This window comes from Diplotaxodon limnothrissa, linkage group LG9, assembly GCF_057381915.1.
Source record: "Diplotaxodon limnothrissa isolate DT_005_m linkage group LG9, D_limnothrissa_male_GT1.1, whole genome shotgun sequence".
NCBI classification, from domain to species: Eukaryota; Metazoa; Chordata; class Actinopteri; order Cichliformes; family Cichlidae; genus Diplotaxodon; species Diplotaxodon limnothrissa.
In genome coordinates, this window is record NC_140604.1 from 26,098,808 (window position 1) to 26,114,632 (window position 15,825).

General features: G+C 44.0%; 1 protein-coding gene across 1 annotated transcript in view; it reads right to left on the minus strand.

Moving 5' to 3' along the window:
- Positions 1-453: 453 nt before the first annotated feature.
- arfgef1 (ADP-ribosylation factor guanine nucleotide-exchange factor 1 (brefeldin A-inhibited)) overlaps positions 454-15,825 on the minus strand; it is a 51,761-nt gene continuing 36,389 nt past the window's right edge. Inside the window, exons 17-40 of the mRNA XM_085362941.1 lie at positions 14,360-14,565; positions 14,166-14,250; positions 13,861-14,026; positions 13,456-13,607; positions 13,226-13,354; positions 12,972-13,130; positions 10,893-11,037; positions 10,711-10,801; positions 10,502-10,542; positions 10,190-10,359; positions 9,524-9,675; positions 7,003-7,175; positions 6,702-6,862; positions 6,149-6,279; positions 5,770-5,899; positions 5,480-5,615; positions 5,076-5,214; positions 4,636-4,708; positions 4,300-4,459; positions 4,065-4,204; positions 3,796-3,967; positions 3,486-3,624; positions 2,124-2,241; positions 454-965 (exon numbers count right to left, since the gene is read on the minus strand). Of these exons, the coding sequence (XP_085219067.1) occupies positions 759-965; positions 2,124-2,241; positions 3,486-3,624; positions 3,796-3,967; positions 4,065-4,204; positions 4,300-4,459; positions 4,636-4,708; positions 5,076-5,214; positions 5,480-5,615; positions 5,770-5,899; positions 6,149-6,279; positions 6,702-6,862; positions 7,003-7,175; positions 9,524-9,675; positions 10,190-10,359; positions 10,502-10,542; positions 10,711-10,801; positions 10,893-11,037; positions 12,972-13,130; positions 13,226-13,354; positions 13,456-13,607; positions 13,861-14,026; positions 14,166-14,250; positions 14,360-14,565 (3,375 nt within the window). The 3' untranslated portion in view covers positions 454-758. The remainder of the gene's footprint in view (positions 966-2,123; positions 2,242-3,485; positions 3,625-3,795; positions 3,968-4,064; positions 4,205-4,299; positions 4,460-4,635; positions 4,709-5,075; positions 5,215-5,479; positions 5,616-5,769; positions 5,900-6,148; positions 6,280-6,701; positions 6,863-7,002; positions 7,176-9,523; positions 9,676-10,189; positions 10,360-10,501; positions 10,543-10,710; positions 10,802-10,892; positions 11,038-12,971; positions 13,131-13,225; positions 13,355-13,455; positions 13,608-13,860; positions 14,027-14,165; positions 14,251-14,359; positions 14,566-15,825) is intronic.

Below are 15,825 nucleotides of genomic sequence, written 5' to 3' on the forward strand. Positions count from 1 at the left end.
TCTTAGTTTAATTACAAATCGTACTGTTTAGGACAATCTGCAGGAGGTGGTACAGTCAAATAAATTATCACAAAAGTAAAATCTCCAGTGCATTTGAAAAACAAAAACAAAACAGCTCAAGTGCAGCAAATCCAGAGAAGGAAAACAAATTTAAACAAAAATAAAAGAAATTTAGTGTTATAAGATTATATTACACAACGGCAGATCAGATCTGTACAACTAGTATCATCCAAGAGGCTATCCATACTAATGTTAGCCATCTGCAGTGCAGACAGAGAGATCATTACTATCAACGTGTGACAAACGTCACTGTCATAGTTGCAGAATATGTCTTTTTGCATGTTGCTGAAACCATTCATTCTTTGTTTTAAATATACAGTAAGAAGCACACCTTTTTTTTTTTTTTTATATCTTCCTTCTGAGCAGATCAGATATGGATAACTGTCAGTTGGTTATCAGTAGTTTTATCCAGTAGAGGCATCGCTACACATGGTACAAGACATGTTTTTATAGTGTTAGCAAGGACTCCGTCTGGGCTGTTTGTGTGTACAGGCGTGTCTGTGTGTGTGGTGACAGGGTTAAGGGAGCGGGTGGATGTTAACAGATAACTGACTGACAATCAGCCAATTTTAAATCAAGTGTTCGGCATAAAAACACACCGAGGCCCCTGAGGCAGCACAGAGCACCAGCACGGCCATGCGAATCTACGACGGAGGCCTCGGTAGGGCTTCGTGCTCCAGGCTGTTTGCGGTGCAGCGTCACTGGGCCTCCTCCCCAGCCTCCTCCCCAACCTCCATGTCAGTCACTGGCTCACGGGCCTGCTGAGGCTCTGGCAGCTGTGCAATGTTAAACACGATGCCGATACGCAGGTAAAACTTTCTTAGGATAGCTCGGAGCTCGGGGATCAGGTCGAACTGCATGATCTCACACAGAAGAGGGTAGTATCTGGATGCATGAGCTTTGAACTACAAGGTGAGATGAGAGAGCAGGAAGAGACAGAGGAAGACAATGAGAAGTTAGATCTTTAAACACATGCTCATATTCTTTTTGATGTACACAAAATCTACAAAGAGAAATTTGTAATGGCCCAGTCACACTAAAGTGAAAACAGGATGACAACCTCACTGTGACCAGAAAAATAAATAAATAATAAAAACAACTGACTGGGACTGAATTTAATTTTTTCGTGTTGGGTGACTAATTGCAGGTTTTTTCAGTGAATAGTTTTGTTCACAGGGTGACTTGACAGGTTGCCTTGTGGGAGGCAGCAGAGAATGTAATCACTCACAAACAAATTTGCAAAGGTTTGTAAATAAATGCCTCATTCATAAATGCACAGACTGCCAACATGCTGCTGATGAATGCAACACTCTACAATCTCTTTGCATTAGGGAACTTGACTTAACTGGCTGCCAATTGGTTGTAATCTGGTCATATATTTATATATGAAAGCAAGGTTGCAAAGTGTTTGTGTTCTTTTGCAGTCAAATTGCATCAAATTTTGTGGAGGACTTTCTGAATTTTTGATTCAGATGTATGAGGTTCTAGTTGGACTCTGAGCATAAGGTGGCATAGATGGCAACAGATCTTTCCCCCAATTTATCACAGTTCATTGCCAAGTTATCACTAACACACTGCATGTAAATACCAATTTGACCCCATTTACTTGCAAACAGACCATAGTCTAATTCTGTCACGTTTCCATTTTATTATCATCTTCATGTGCCTCTGACTGCAATGGTTTGCAGACCAGGTCTCCATCTTTGAAGCATCTATTTCAAATGCAATAAGATGAGTTCATTTCACTTGATTGTAATAATTTTGCTGTTATCTTCAACCACCATTTCCCATACCATAATACTCAAGGAAAACATGATGATGAATGTAGTGGGATTAAGGTTTAGCCTGCTCAGTTTTGTTTGTTGTATGCCTAACAGGATAGGTGCAAGCATATGTAACAGCACACATGGCCAAAAATATGTTTGTTTTGCCTCCGACACCAACAAAATACAAAAAAAATATAAGTATTAAGTATTAAGCTACATCACACGTAGACTTAAAAGGTCTTGTCTGTGTGTGCGCAGCAACGAGGAAGAGCATCAGTGGGTGTTTTGGCTTCTTACCCTTTCATCATTGATCTTTAGCACCTTGGTGAGGAAGAGCAGCAGCAGGTTGGTCCACGCTTCTCTGTGGCTTTCTGAGGTCAGGGCCAAGAAGTATGCTACAGCCTCGCTGCACACGCTACACGAAAGAGAAGAAGAAATCTGGATTAACACACCGAACAGAACAAGCCTGGAAGTCAAATATGAAGTCAAACATAGAAAAGTGCTTCTGATTCCTGTGTTGTTTTCTAACGTACTGTAGCAAGGCAACATCTGCATCCCCCGCCTCACTTGTCACATGAAAAATTGCTGCGAGGATGATGAAGGTTGCTCTAGCTCAACGACTGCTAATTAAAACCCCAGACTGAGGCTGGTATGAAAACAATTGGATGTTTTTCTCCACACTTAAAGCTCAAGGAAAACTGAAGCCACCTTTTTGTCTTTGATCCTGCAGCTGCCTGACAACATCCACTTCCTCCTCTCCTCCCTCCTTCACACTCACAGCTCTCCCGCCTCTGTGACTTAATGGCCACCCAAATCTGCTTTGGTCCCTGCGCTAATCAAACTAGCATGTGAGCTGCGTGGCCTCTGGTAAACAGAAAAAGTGCTTGTGTGGAGTTCAGACATAAGCCTGTGCTGCTGATGTGGTGTTTTAAGTGACACACAGCAGCATTTCAGTGAATTAGGATCTGCATGCAGGCACTAGCCTCCTCCACCCGCATCCATTCTTATCTCCTCTCTAATAATGAATGCAACTAGGAGAGACGAGCAATGATTCTTCTTCATTTTGACATCATCATCAATATGAAGGCGAGGCAGGGAGAGAAATGGGATGACAGCAGTGTGTGAGGCGTTGAATAAAGACAGTGTGATGACAGCAGTGTGTGAGGCGTTGAATAAAGACAGTGTGATGACAGCAGTGTGTGAGGCGTTGAATAAAGACAGTGTGATGACAGCAGTGCTGACTGAACAATGAAACATCTTATGCGCTGATTCCTTTGGATCCAAACATCACACAGCATCCACTTCAGACAACCTCAAAGCAGCTAACATGCTGGGCCTTCGCCACAAGTAACCGACTACAGTTACCGAAATCTCAACAACCCTCCCTAATGTCATAGCGACAACAGAACAGCCCTTTCCTTCAGACGTCTTGGGCTTCATTTGACCAATAAAATAGTTTAGAACTACAAAATAAATGCAAATAGACTTACGTACACTTAGACGAAGGGTTAAGCCAGTCCTTTTCCTTATAGTCTCTAATAGATTACTATAATAATATTGAGCCAATAATAAGATTTGGAATGTTTACACTCAGCTCCACTGACTGCCTCAGTAGATGCAAAGTTACCGCTGCCCATCAGGATAGCATGCGGTCCTTACTTGAGCAGTCGTCTCTGGACCTCCTCCCAGGCGTCCCGGCGGCTCTCGTCTGTGTACATGCGAAACAGGATGCGCAGCCCACATGCCAGGCTGCTGGTCTCCTGCTTCAGGAGATTGGGCTTCGACTTTCCTTTGAAACCTTCAAAATGAACAAACGCAAGCAAGTCTTTACAGCTCAGCATATTAAAGTTTTCGAGTTTTTGTCTGTCAAACCTAAAGAGACTCGAAACAGACTTTGTGTTACTGTAATTTTTGACTACATGATCAAAAGCAAAGGAGAAAAGATGGAGCCCATGTTCTCTCGCCCTACCTGCTTTCCACAGCAAGGTTCTTTGCTCGTTGTTGGAGTTGAAAGCCTTGGCAAAGTGGTGCGAGTCCAGCAGGCAATCCAGCAACTTAAAAAGCTGCTCAGAGGTCAGGTAGCGATACATTCCCTGGTCCTGGGTCTCCACGGAGACGTCTGCTGAACACACAGCATCCCGCTGCGAAAAGACAAATGAATGATGCATTACTTTGTAACACAAAAACAAAACACGGCCGCATTTCTACGCAGGAGTGGGAGAAAACAGCTGTTTGTACCTGAGCAGCTGCAAAGTTCTCCGCATCTTCCTTCTTACTGGTGGCGGGGAAAAAGACGATGTTGTCGATGGTCTGGATCAGCTCCAGCTGCACGACGCACTTTATGAGTAAAGCCGAGAATAAACGCTGCTCCTGGATCTCTGTGGGATACGCAAGGGGGGGAGTTAATCAGAAAATGTACGCAGGCAAAAAACACACAGGGGTCAAAAATCTCTGAGTGAAGTGGCAGACTGACTTGTTTGGGTCCTACTCCTTGGACCGTCCTCGGTCACGCCTGAGGCTGAGCTGTACTGACTCTGCCGACGATTCTCCATCGCAGCTCTGTCGGAGCTGCTGATGGAATGCTGGTCATCAGAGCGGGACTGGATGTCCAATGACTTCTGGGAAACTGAGTCCTGGGAGCAAAGTAAACAGAGGTACTGCTATAATGCAAGAGCTGTACGTGTAAATCAATCAGTTATAGAAAATCTAACTTGTGTTCTCGTTTTAAAAAGGAAAGCAAAAATGCAACAATTTCATCACCTGCAACAAGCAGAGGAAAGAAATAATTAGTGATATAAATGAAAAATACCAGCTGTTTGTCAGGCAGGCTCTGTGTTGATAAGTGCTCTCCCTCTGCCCCCGCTGGTCTCCATGTTAAAAGCCTTTGAGACAGGAGAATTAGTCATTCAATAAAACCCAACAAATTCATCTTTTCATGCAGGGTAATAAACAACATCCAGCTTTCATTATAGAAAAGTACCAGAGACGGCCGGCCGATTAAACCAACCAAGGTCTTAATTTAAAATCCATTATGATTTTTAACTTAATTATACATAATCTGAAAGAATGTGATTACACTGAATTGAGAGTGAAACATTAAAATCTAGACGCACAAAGCGAAAAATTAAGACTTTTATTCTTTAATTCGATCTGCCGCTTTCATTTTGCAACTAAGCACTGCTATAAGAATAACCGCAGGGATTAAATGCTGCATTCAAAAGCATGGGTGTGTTTTTGGCAGCAGCTTACGCGTGTGGGATTGTTGTCTTGAAGATGTCCAGCATGCAGTTACATGTCTTGTCCCAGGTTTCTGGGGAAAACTTCTCTCCATTAAGGATGACCACATTCTCTAGACAGTTTGTGCCTGAACGGGCGAGCTGCTCATTATCTGCAGAAGAAGAAGATAAGAGGAGGATGAGGAGGAGGAGGGGGAAGAGATAAGGAAACGGTGAATTGGAGAGGAGAGATGTTTCCTTATATTGCAATACCTAAGGGACTAACTGTGCAGCTAAACTACTTGACATTGACAGAAAGGGGGTTTTCACTGGTCCGGCCCACCTAAGTGAGCTGCACACCTCCCTGCCCCTTTATTCTGCCACTTTTTAGATAATTCTGCCTGTAAACATTAGCCAAAAAGAGGGATGTGCACTCACCTTGCTGCACACACCAGTAGAGCTGAGCAAGGATGTCATCCAGCAGGACGCCATTGAGGGACTCAAAGTATTGGGTGAAGACATCGCAGATGGCGTAAAGTGCGTGGTTGCAGGTAGTCGTCATCCACTCTGCTTTCTGAGGGCGCAGTGAGAAGGTTTCAGCATGAGACCAAAAACAAATATACCGGGAGATTAAAGATTGTGCTCTGACATTTTCTGAGTGCATCTGGCTGAGCCGTTCAAACACAGGATGTGAAGCAGAGGATGTGGATGAAAGCGTTATTGTGTACCTCAGTCTGTTGCTCGGGCAGCTTCATGTTGTCAAAGATCCTGAAGACAATTCTGAACAGATCCTGCCACCAGTGTTTTTCAAAGGTGTGCCCATAGGTCTTCATCACTTCAAACATCACTGTAAGCCCCCTGGGAAATACGCAGACACACACATGCACATTTTGTTTTTCTTAATACTATAGATGATGTGTTTTTAAGTCTTTAAAGTCTATAATCTAGCATTAACTCCAGCTGTGCAGCAGGACTATGTAGAACCCCATGCAAATTTTCCATTTCCAATCAGCTGAAATGTGAAAGCGTTTTAAAAGCACACTTGTGCATACAGGTACCCACCCTATAAGCTCCTAAACACCAAGCTAAAAGGTAAATCCCGCCTACCTGGTCCTGACATCCAGTTTACACCTGTTGATGATGCAGGAGAGCTCAAAGAGAATAGGGAACCAACCCCGCACCCACACACGGTCCTCGGGCGCTACATTCATATCATCACTGGTGTAGTCTTTGAAGGCCTGCCAGAGAAATATGAGTTCACCACTGCACCATTTCTGCCTCAGGAGACAATTAATCCTCCCACACATCCATACATATTGTTCATGCCCCTGGTACGCACTGCACATGTTCTCAAGTTATTACGTCAAGCACAAGAAGGTGTTTTTTTTGCAGACAGTAGTAGATGTAGGATAGATTACAGAACTACATATATATTCATAATGCTAATGTCATGTATCTTAAATGCATTATCTTTAATAGTGTCTCTATATTGATGTCTTTATTATGACTTGAATTTTTTTGCTGCTTCAACCAACCATTTATATTCTGACTATCTGAGCTGATGCACAAGTCGGTGCATTTTGCATCATAATCAATCACAACACGCCTCCCGTACAGTATTAAATTAAGCGATCTGTGTAAGACGAGGACTCGTATTGACCTGTGGCCTATCTGAGACGTATTTGGCGCAGTGTCGGATGAGGCGGATGGCTTCCATGCTGGTGTCTGGGAATGAGGCATTGCAGGCAAACTCTGACAGACACTTCACGGCATCCTGGAAGGAGTCGATTGTAGCCGCAAAGTGCTTTTCAAATACATTCGCTAGGAGGCAGACAGAGGAGGGAGCAAAATTAGAAGAGTGGTGGGGGTACAGGGGAAGCGCAAATTAAACCAGTCTGCTGACTACAAGGGAAATGGAAGTGGTTAACGATAAAATAAGTTGGGGAGGTTGTTGGACTTACTGACGATATGACCAGTGGTCTGGAAGGCCAGCTCCACGATGCTCTCATCTTGGTCAGAGGCAGCCAGGTGGAAGACGGAGAAGATGTTTTTCCATCCTGAACGGATGTTCGCTGCCTGGGAGTTAACCATCTGGGCGATACAGCGCACCACCATGTCTCGGATGGTGGGAGACCTGAATGGGAGACAGAGAAAAGAGGTGAGTGATGAAGCAGAAGGAGAAGGGGTCAAAACAAAGAGGAAAAAGAACAGGAAAGGAGGAGCCGCAAAATAGGAGGAATAAAGTAAACAAATATTTAGTATACCACATACATAGTATATGTAGTAACATCCTGTTATACAGTTTAAACCTTCTGTTTAAGGATGGAAGCCAATCAGAAGCAGTCTTAGGATATTTTCACACCAATGGTTTGTTTACTCTGGTCCAAATCAGTTGATGAGTTTATAAACTTGTAGCTTTTCTTTAGTTTGGCTTCTTAACACATACAAAAAAAACTTACAGGGGTACTTGAAGTGTAATGGATAGATGTGTCTGGGGTGAGAGCAACAAAAGTAAATACAGGAAGAAGGTGCTGTGCTCTGGACTGCTGGAGAACATGCTACCCCTGATGCATCCCACAATGCTAAGCATACAGGATGTGACTACAGAAAAGCTTTTAACTTCAGCCTGTAAGGTGCACGTGATAGTTTTGTTGGATGGAGGTCGGATCACATCCACGCCATAAAGACACACTCTTAAGGAGAGGATGGCCTTAAAGGAATAAAAGCTAACATAGCTTGTTTCAGGCAGTGAATGTGTTAGAGTTATCACTGGGATGCCGGTGTGATAGCTCCCTCAGGACAAGGACTCCAGTCAGAGAGTTGGGCACAGAGAGTGCTTTCCAGATATACTTTAATGAACATTAACTGATTGAACAGCAGGCCAGTAGTACAGCAACTGGCATACTCAGTGAGAGTATAAGGGTGCGTATGTCTGTGGTTCTAAATAACAAGAAAACAGGGAGAATAATTACATGACAAATATAACAACCATTACTTTTCAACATCATACATCAATAACTAAATGCTCTGGCTTAATGAAATCTCACATTGGCAGGAATATCTGCTTATCCAAAACAACAGAAAGGCCTAATATCTCAATATTAGCAAAGATCAGCAATTAGGTGGTCATCACAGCCCTCTAGTGGCCAAATAACCTAACTGATATACATGGATCTGACCTGTGTCAAAGGCTACATGCTTCTGCCAATATCAGTCGAATCTCCTAACATACTCCATATCAGGTACATGTCTTATAATGTGCTACCTCCTAATCTAAAACCCCTAAAGGATGTAAACAATATGTCAGAGTATAGATCAGTCTCCTCCTAGACCGCCTCAGTGGAGATGTATACTTTAGCAACATAATACCACAGACTTCTAACAACTTCCTGAAATTAACGGAAGTATATATGTGTGTGTGTGTGTGTGTGTGTGTGTGTGTGTGTGTGTGTGTGTGTGTGTGTGTGTGTGTATCCAACCTATTAATTTAGGAATTGATCCTTAGAGCTACAGAGGTTCTGAATCACACTGGAAATCGCTATTCCCCCGTGCTTAGCGCTCCTCGGACTCTTAGTACGGCTGGACTGTCGTAAAAGCATGTGACATCATCACAGCAAAGCTACTCTAGTAGAGTCAAAGAAGAAAAACATGGAGCTGGTGCCTGCATAATTGGTCCCTTTTAAAGAGAAGAAAATGAATCCCGTCATTGATTTCAATTAGCTTTAAAGGCTCTTGATGACATCCACAGCCCTGTTCTCAGAGAGAATGATTATTCCAGCTTTGGCTAGAGTTGTGGCCTCAGTGAAGAGCAATCCTAATTGCTCCGTAGCTATGAATGAGAGAGGAGTTCTGCCTCCACTCACCATTACACACACCGACACAGGGGAAGGCAGCATGAACGAGCATGAGCGAGACACACTGCGCTGCAGGGTTTACGTGGCTGCCTGCCATCTCCTCTCTGTTGAAGCTCTCGGGCTGTTCAATCTGTGGGTGGATTTATACTTAAACTGCTACTCCTATTTCATATCAATGAAACGTGTGCTGTAACGAAACAGCTTTCCTCTTTGACGTGCCGCGCAGCAGCCTTTACGGGAAAATCGCTCTCATTTATAAATGATAGCTGCTTAAATTCCAGCCGAGATAGATTCGGAGCAAACGAGGAAAGAGAGGCTTTTACGTGAATTCACTGAAAGGGTAATGCAAAGAGACTGAAATGGGTCAGCTGAAATGCTGGGTTGCTACTCGTCCCCACGTGAGAAAGCAAACAACATGCCAACTCACTGCTACAGGGAGGAAGGGAGGGAGGCACAGAGCTGCAGATGAGGTTAAAGGGAGAGGTTTGAGTGCGTTATTTCATTCTGTGCATGCGCCCAAGAACAAGGGGCGATTCCTAACTTGTCTTTACACCACCAGGAACTACAGATTTCCACTTGCAGAGTTAACGTGATCACTCACTCACACATGATTGCACTCCTTCTGTACCTGTTCTTCTTCATGATGTGCTCAAAAGGCCTCAGGAAGTCTTTCTGGAATCTGAAGTTAGCCAGCTCCCCCTTTTCCAAAAACTTCATGGACAGCTGCCGAAGAGAATCCACCGCGAAAATGGCCACATCTTCATTGGGATTGCACCCAACCTACACAAAGACAGAACAATATTGTTAACACTGTATTATTTTTCACATTTTTTTCTCCTAAATTCAGCGCATGATGTGCGGCTCTCTGAGAACACACTGTTCCTTTACTGAAAAGTAAGCCTCTAACATTTCTTGAATAAACTTTTCACATAACAGGCACTCCTTCGCCAAAATCCAGGCTGTAGCTGCGCCGTGAGACTCGAATCTTGGTGAGAGACGAGTCCTTGAATATCAAAATGCCAGAATTTGGCAACAATCGGTGTTTATCATTACAAAACAGAAAGTGGGAGAGAGAAGGAAAACAAGCCTTTGTAGCTCAGTTCCTGCAAACCTTTGGGATAGATTTTCAAACCAACACTTTATGGAGGAACAAAGCTACCAAAACATAAATTTAAAAAAATAAAATTTGTATTGAAATATCTATAAAACCAGTGTTACTCACTTCCCCTGTCAGTGATCGTAATGTTGTGCCCGATCAGTGTATTAAGCTATGAGTTATCTAGTTCTCGCTCACCTTGTTAAAGTGGTCTCCAATAACCTCCCAGATCCTGGACCACTGCAGCCTGATGCGACCCATGTTGTAGTAGGAGATCTCCACTATCTTCTGCAGGCTGAACATACGTGGGTGTGTGGGCGAGGCCAGCTCATCCATGGACACGGCGCACAGCCAGCGCACGAAATCAACTGATGAACGGACAGAAAACGTTGGCAATGAAAAGCGGTTTGTGCAGGACGTGATTCATGCCAATTAAAAACAGCTAGCATGTACCTCTGCTTGTAAGCAATAAGGAAATTACATGTATAATAGTGGATCAGCTGGACTCACCTATTGCATTACCGTCCAGTCTGGTAGAACCTGTGAATATCCTGTACAGAAACACAAATTACTTAAGAGCTGCGCTGTATTTTCATTTCTTTTTACTCCAAAATAAAGGTAGATAAGAGGATGTGATCCTTGCTACGTTCATTTACTGCATGCTTCGTTTAAGGACGTTAAAGTCTACAAATAAACAAACAACAGCAGGAGGTGCATACCTGTCCACAGCCACCACCACACTCTGAGAGCTGGTCTCTCCGATAGACTCCTGAATGCTGGCAATCTGCTTACGGTCCACAGTCCCTCCAACTGCAGAGCAAAACACAGGTGGTTGTTAGGCTGATTTAGGCTTTAACGTTGGTCTTTGTGTGCACGATGCATTCAAATGATGATCGCTGACCTAAACCCAGGTACTCATCGCTGCTCTGCTCCTTCGTGCTCGCAATGAAGCCCTCCTTGCCCCGCACCGTCCCTGAGATGTAGCGTGCCTTGACCCCGGTACCAATCAGCTGAGCCAGCTCCAGCTGACTGATGCACTTCAAGATCTGCAAGGAGAAACAACAGTGAAGTATTTGGAGGAAAAAAAAAAAAAACAGATGCAGAAATGTAGAAAGAAGTTAAAAAAACAAGCAAGCGCAGCAAACTATCATATGTAGAATAAAGTGGGAAAAGGGTAACACCAAAATTCTACAAAATGTGAGCTATAAACAAAGTAAAGACAGGTCTCTGCTCTGTTCTACAGTGGGGCAAAAAAGTATTTAGTCAGCCACCGATTGTGCAAGTTCCCCCACCTAAAATGATGACAGAGGTCAGTAATTTGCACCAGAGGTACACTTCAACTGTGAGAGACAGAATGTGAAAAAAAAATCCATGAATCCACATGGTAGGATTTGTAAAGAATTTATTCGTAAATCAGGGTGGAAAATAAGTATTTGGTCAATAACAAAAATACAACTCAATACTTTGTAACATAACCTTTGTTGGCAATAACAGAGGTCAAACGTTTACTATAGGTCTTTACCAGGTTTGCACACACAGTAGCTGGTATTTTGGCCCATTCCTCCATGCAGATCTTCTCGAGAGCAGTGATGTTTTGGGGCTGTCGCCGAGCAACACGGACTTTCAACTCCCGCCACAGATTTTCTATGGGGTTGAGGTCTGGAGACTGGCTAGGCCACTCCAGGACTTTCAAATGCTTCTTACGGAGCCACTCCTTTGTTGCCCGGGCGGTGTGTTTTGGATGATTGTCATGTTGGAAGACCCAGCCTCGTTTCATCTTCAAAGTTCTCACTGATGGAAGGAGGTTTTGGCTCAAAATCTCACGATACATGGCCCCATTCATTCTGTCCTTAACACGGATCAGTCGTCCTGTCCCCTTGGCAGAAAAACAGCCCCATAGCATGATGTTTCCACCCCCATGCTTCACAGTAGGTATGGTGTTCTTGGGATGCAACTCAGTATTCTTCTAACTCCAAACACGACGAGTTGAGTTTATACCAAAAAGTTCTACTTTGGTTTCATCTGACCACATGACATTCTCCCAATCCTCTGCTGTATCATCCATGTGCTCTCTGGCAAACTTCAGACGGGCCTGGACATGCACTGGCTTCAGCAGCGGAACACGTCTGGCACTGCGGGATTTGATTCCCTGCCGTTGTAGTGTGTTACTGATGGTGACCTTTGTTACTTTGGTCCCAGCTCTCTGCAGGTCATTCACCAGGTCCCCCCGTGTGGTTCTGGGATCTTTGCTCACCGTTCTCATGATCATTTTGACCCCACGGGATGAGATCTTGCGTGGAGCCCCAGATCGAGGGAGATTATCAGTGGTCTTGTATGTCTTCCATTTTCTGATGATTGCTCCCACAGTTGATTTTTTTCACACCAAGCTGCTTGCCTATTGTAGATTCACTCTTCCCAGTCTGGTGCAGGTCTACAATACTTTTCCTGGTGTCCTTCGAAAGCTCTTTGGTCTTGGCCATGGCGGAGTTTGGAGTCTGACTGTTTGAGGCTGTGGACAGGTGTCTTTTATACAGATGATGAGTTCAAACAGGTGCCATTCATACAGGTAACGAGTGGGGGACAGAAAAGCTTCTTACAGAAGACGTTACAGGTCTGTGAGAGCCAGAGATTTTCCTTGTTTGAGGTGACCAAATACTTATTTTCCACCCTAATTTACGAATAAATTCTTTACAAATCCTACCATGTGGATTCATGGATTTTTTTTTCACATTCTGTCTCTCACAGTTGAAGTGTACCTCTGGTGCAAATTACTGACCTCTGTCATCATTTTAAGTGGGGGAACTTGCACAATCGGTGGCTGACTAAATACTTTTTTGCCCCACTGTAGATATACAAATTGATATCCCAGAGGAATCTGAGGCTCGGGAAAGATGATCATTTAAATATGAGATGAATTATAACAACACGTTCCTGCGAGCCAACACAAACGCCAGTTTCATGTGACATAAGTGGAGCGAACCTCATGCCAGGAGTTTCCCAGATAGTTTCCATCTGTGTGGGCCACAGTGATGAGGGTCTTGATGGTGTCAATGTTCTTCTGCTTCATTTCTGCAATGCCTGAGGTGGCTGTGAGCAGGGTGAACCTGGCCAGAGCCTGCACATACGCATCCCTCTCCAGCTGTGAGAGGCAAAACAACAACAATGCTTTGTGTCAACGCGCTGCCAGGTCAGTAATACGGTACGGCACTAGTCCTACAAAACAGATTGCAGTACCTGAATGGAGAAGATGCACGCGATCCTGATGGCACAGCGGATTCCTTCAAGACACAGCGAGGCCACCTCAGTGTCGTCGCAGTCCTGAAGCCCCACGCTGAAGGCGGCCAGGAAGGGCGTCCATGCCAGCTGAGGAAACAAACAAACAACAACGGCAAGGATGATTTGTTTGCAGCTGTGTCTGTGCCCAGCTGTGTCTGAAGCACATGTGCATGCGCTGGCGTTATTACCTTGAACATGGGTCTGACATGCTCCAGATGTGTGGCACTGGTGAAGGGAGCCTGCACGTGGCTGACGGCCTCCATCAGAGCTTTGGCCGTCTTAGCCATCTGCTCCATCTCCAAGTTGTACAGCAGGCGCCTCTGCTTCTCGCTGGCCACACCTGAGCAATAAACCCCAGACATTTTTTTTTTTTTTTTTTACAGAAAGTGGAAAAAAAACTGCAGCTTTTCTTTTAACAGCTGCTGCAAAGTGTAAATCAGAAGTGTTTTTCATAGAATAACTGATTTCTGATAGCTCCAAGCCTCATCCAAAACCATTCCAGCAACAACGATATCAAGTAAATGACTCTGGATAATATCTACAATCTCCTTTTTCATTACACCTTTGAGAACTCCTCCAGCATTGAGACTCACTTTGCTTGTTGGATTTCATGGTGAGCTCTTTTGTCTCCTTCATGGCGATCTTTTTCCCCGCGATCTCGTCGTAGATGGCTGAGAGATATTCCTCAGGTAGGTCTTTGCTGTCATTGATGCCCCGGTTCATCTTGATATATTGCTCTTTTGCCATTTTATTCTTAACCTTTGCAGATAACAACAGGGATTCGGGTCAAAAGCTGCTTATTTAACTTCTGTGATTTATGCTGAACAGATATTTAAGGGAAGGACTGCTGTCTAAACACATCCCGAAGGCCGTTGCCTCACTGAGGCGGAGCGCTCACCTGTGGACTGTGAAGGTCTGTTGTCAACATAATGATTGAGTAGGCAAGGACATACGCAGTGTCAGCGCTGGCAAAGAGCGTTTGCCTGGGAAAGGGACAGGAAAGCAAGGGTAGGAGAGCAGATTAATTTAACAGCACTGTGTTTACTGACCACAGAGAACCAAACGCAAGCATTTCCAGAGTCATAAACTCACCCCTGGTTGCATTCAAGATATCTCGCCGCAAATTTCTCCATGAGCCGGTCGATTTTCTGGGCCTCTCCGGGCAGCCGAAAGCCCTCCAGGAACATCCTCAGCGCAGAGACAAAGTCTTTGCCCTGGAAGTCCATTTGATCCACGTAGGCGTACATCACCTCTTTATTGAAACGGTCATTATCCCCGAGGAATTCTCCCACTTGAGTCTGACAGAGCAAAAGAAAACAGAGGCTATGTGAAACGTGCCGCAACGTAAAACACATATTTAGCATTTGTCTGTGCTGGTTCTTATCTACTGCGTGTGTGGGAGAGTGTCTGAAATAGATTGAAGTTCTGAGATGAGATTTCTTTTCTAATGAGATGGAATGACCATAAATGTGCCAAAGTTTGTCTTTCTCTGGGAAATTTCTTAATATGCATGAAGCACCAAAAATACATTTGACAAACTCAGCACCAACATTTCTTTTCAGAAATAATCATGTGGGGTATTACCAGTTTTATGCAAACAACATTTTTTTCTACTGGGCTACAAATGCCAATTGCATCAGGCGCATGCTAGCGACAGCAGGATAGGATGTAGACTTTAATAGTATCCTACTGTAGCTGATCTGGGCTCTGTACCACAAAACAGGTTCAACATCTTTCCGTTATATGGATCCACTTACCCTAACATCGGGACATGAACATGATAAAGTAACCCAGGCTTTATCAATCTAGCTGGGATATGATTAGCATGTTTACATCAAAGGGAAGTGGTGCTGTTAGCTGGTAAGTTATGTGTAAGAAACTGTATTTATCACTGATCCTCATTGTTAGACCCTCTTGCTCTCCACACACAGGGGTTTTTTCCAGGAATGGATTTTTCTAGGCAACTGATTGGTCAGTAAGAGGCGATTTCATACCTGCTGATCTTTAATCTCAAACCTATCATTTTCCAGAGCAGGTTAGGTTGGCAACATGTTACCATGGCAATATAACCCAGCAAGACCTGAACCACCTTGATAGTCCTGAAAACTCAGGGTTAATCCTGAAGTTAAGATAGATTAGCCACATCCTGCTTCATAGGACAGGCTGTAGCGTTAGCTTGCTGCACCCTTGTTCTGACGGGCGGATGCAGGCAACAGAAGAAAAACAGTCACTTCACGCCATCTCATATGTCATCTGTTGCAATATTTACAATATTAGACATTCTTAGACTTTCTTCATTTCATATCTCAGCTTTAGTTAACGATTCTGATCTCCAGATGTTTGTGTGGGAAACTCACTCCATGCTACTAGAATGAGCCATTTTCCTCCCTGCCATAACTTCGCTTGAGTAAATCTCATTTGTGCTATTTTTAATAACACATACAACAACTGTTCTGGTGCCACAGCCGCACTTACAACTCTGGCACCATCAGCCGTCGGTGACTGAGTATCGTATTCGCTTAACCCGGTCTTGGGATAAAGCTGTAAACGTTACACCT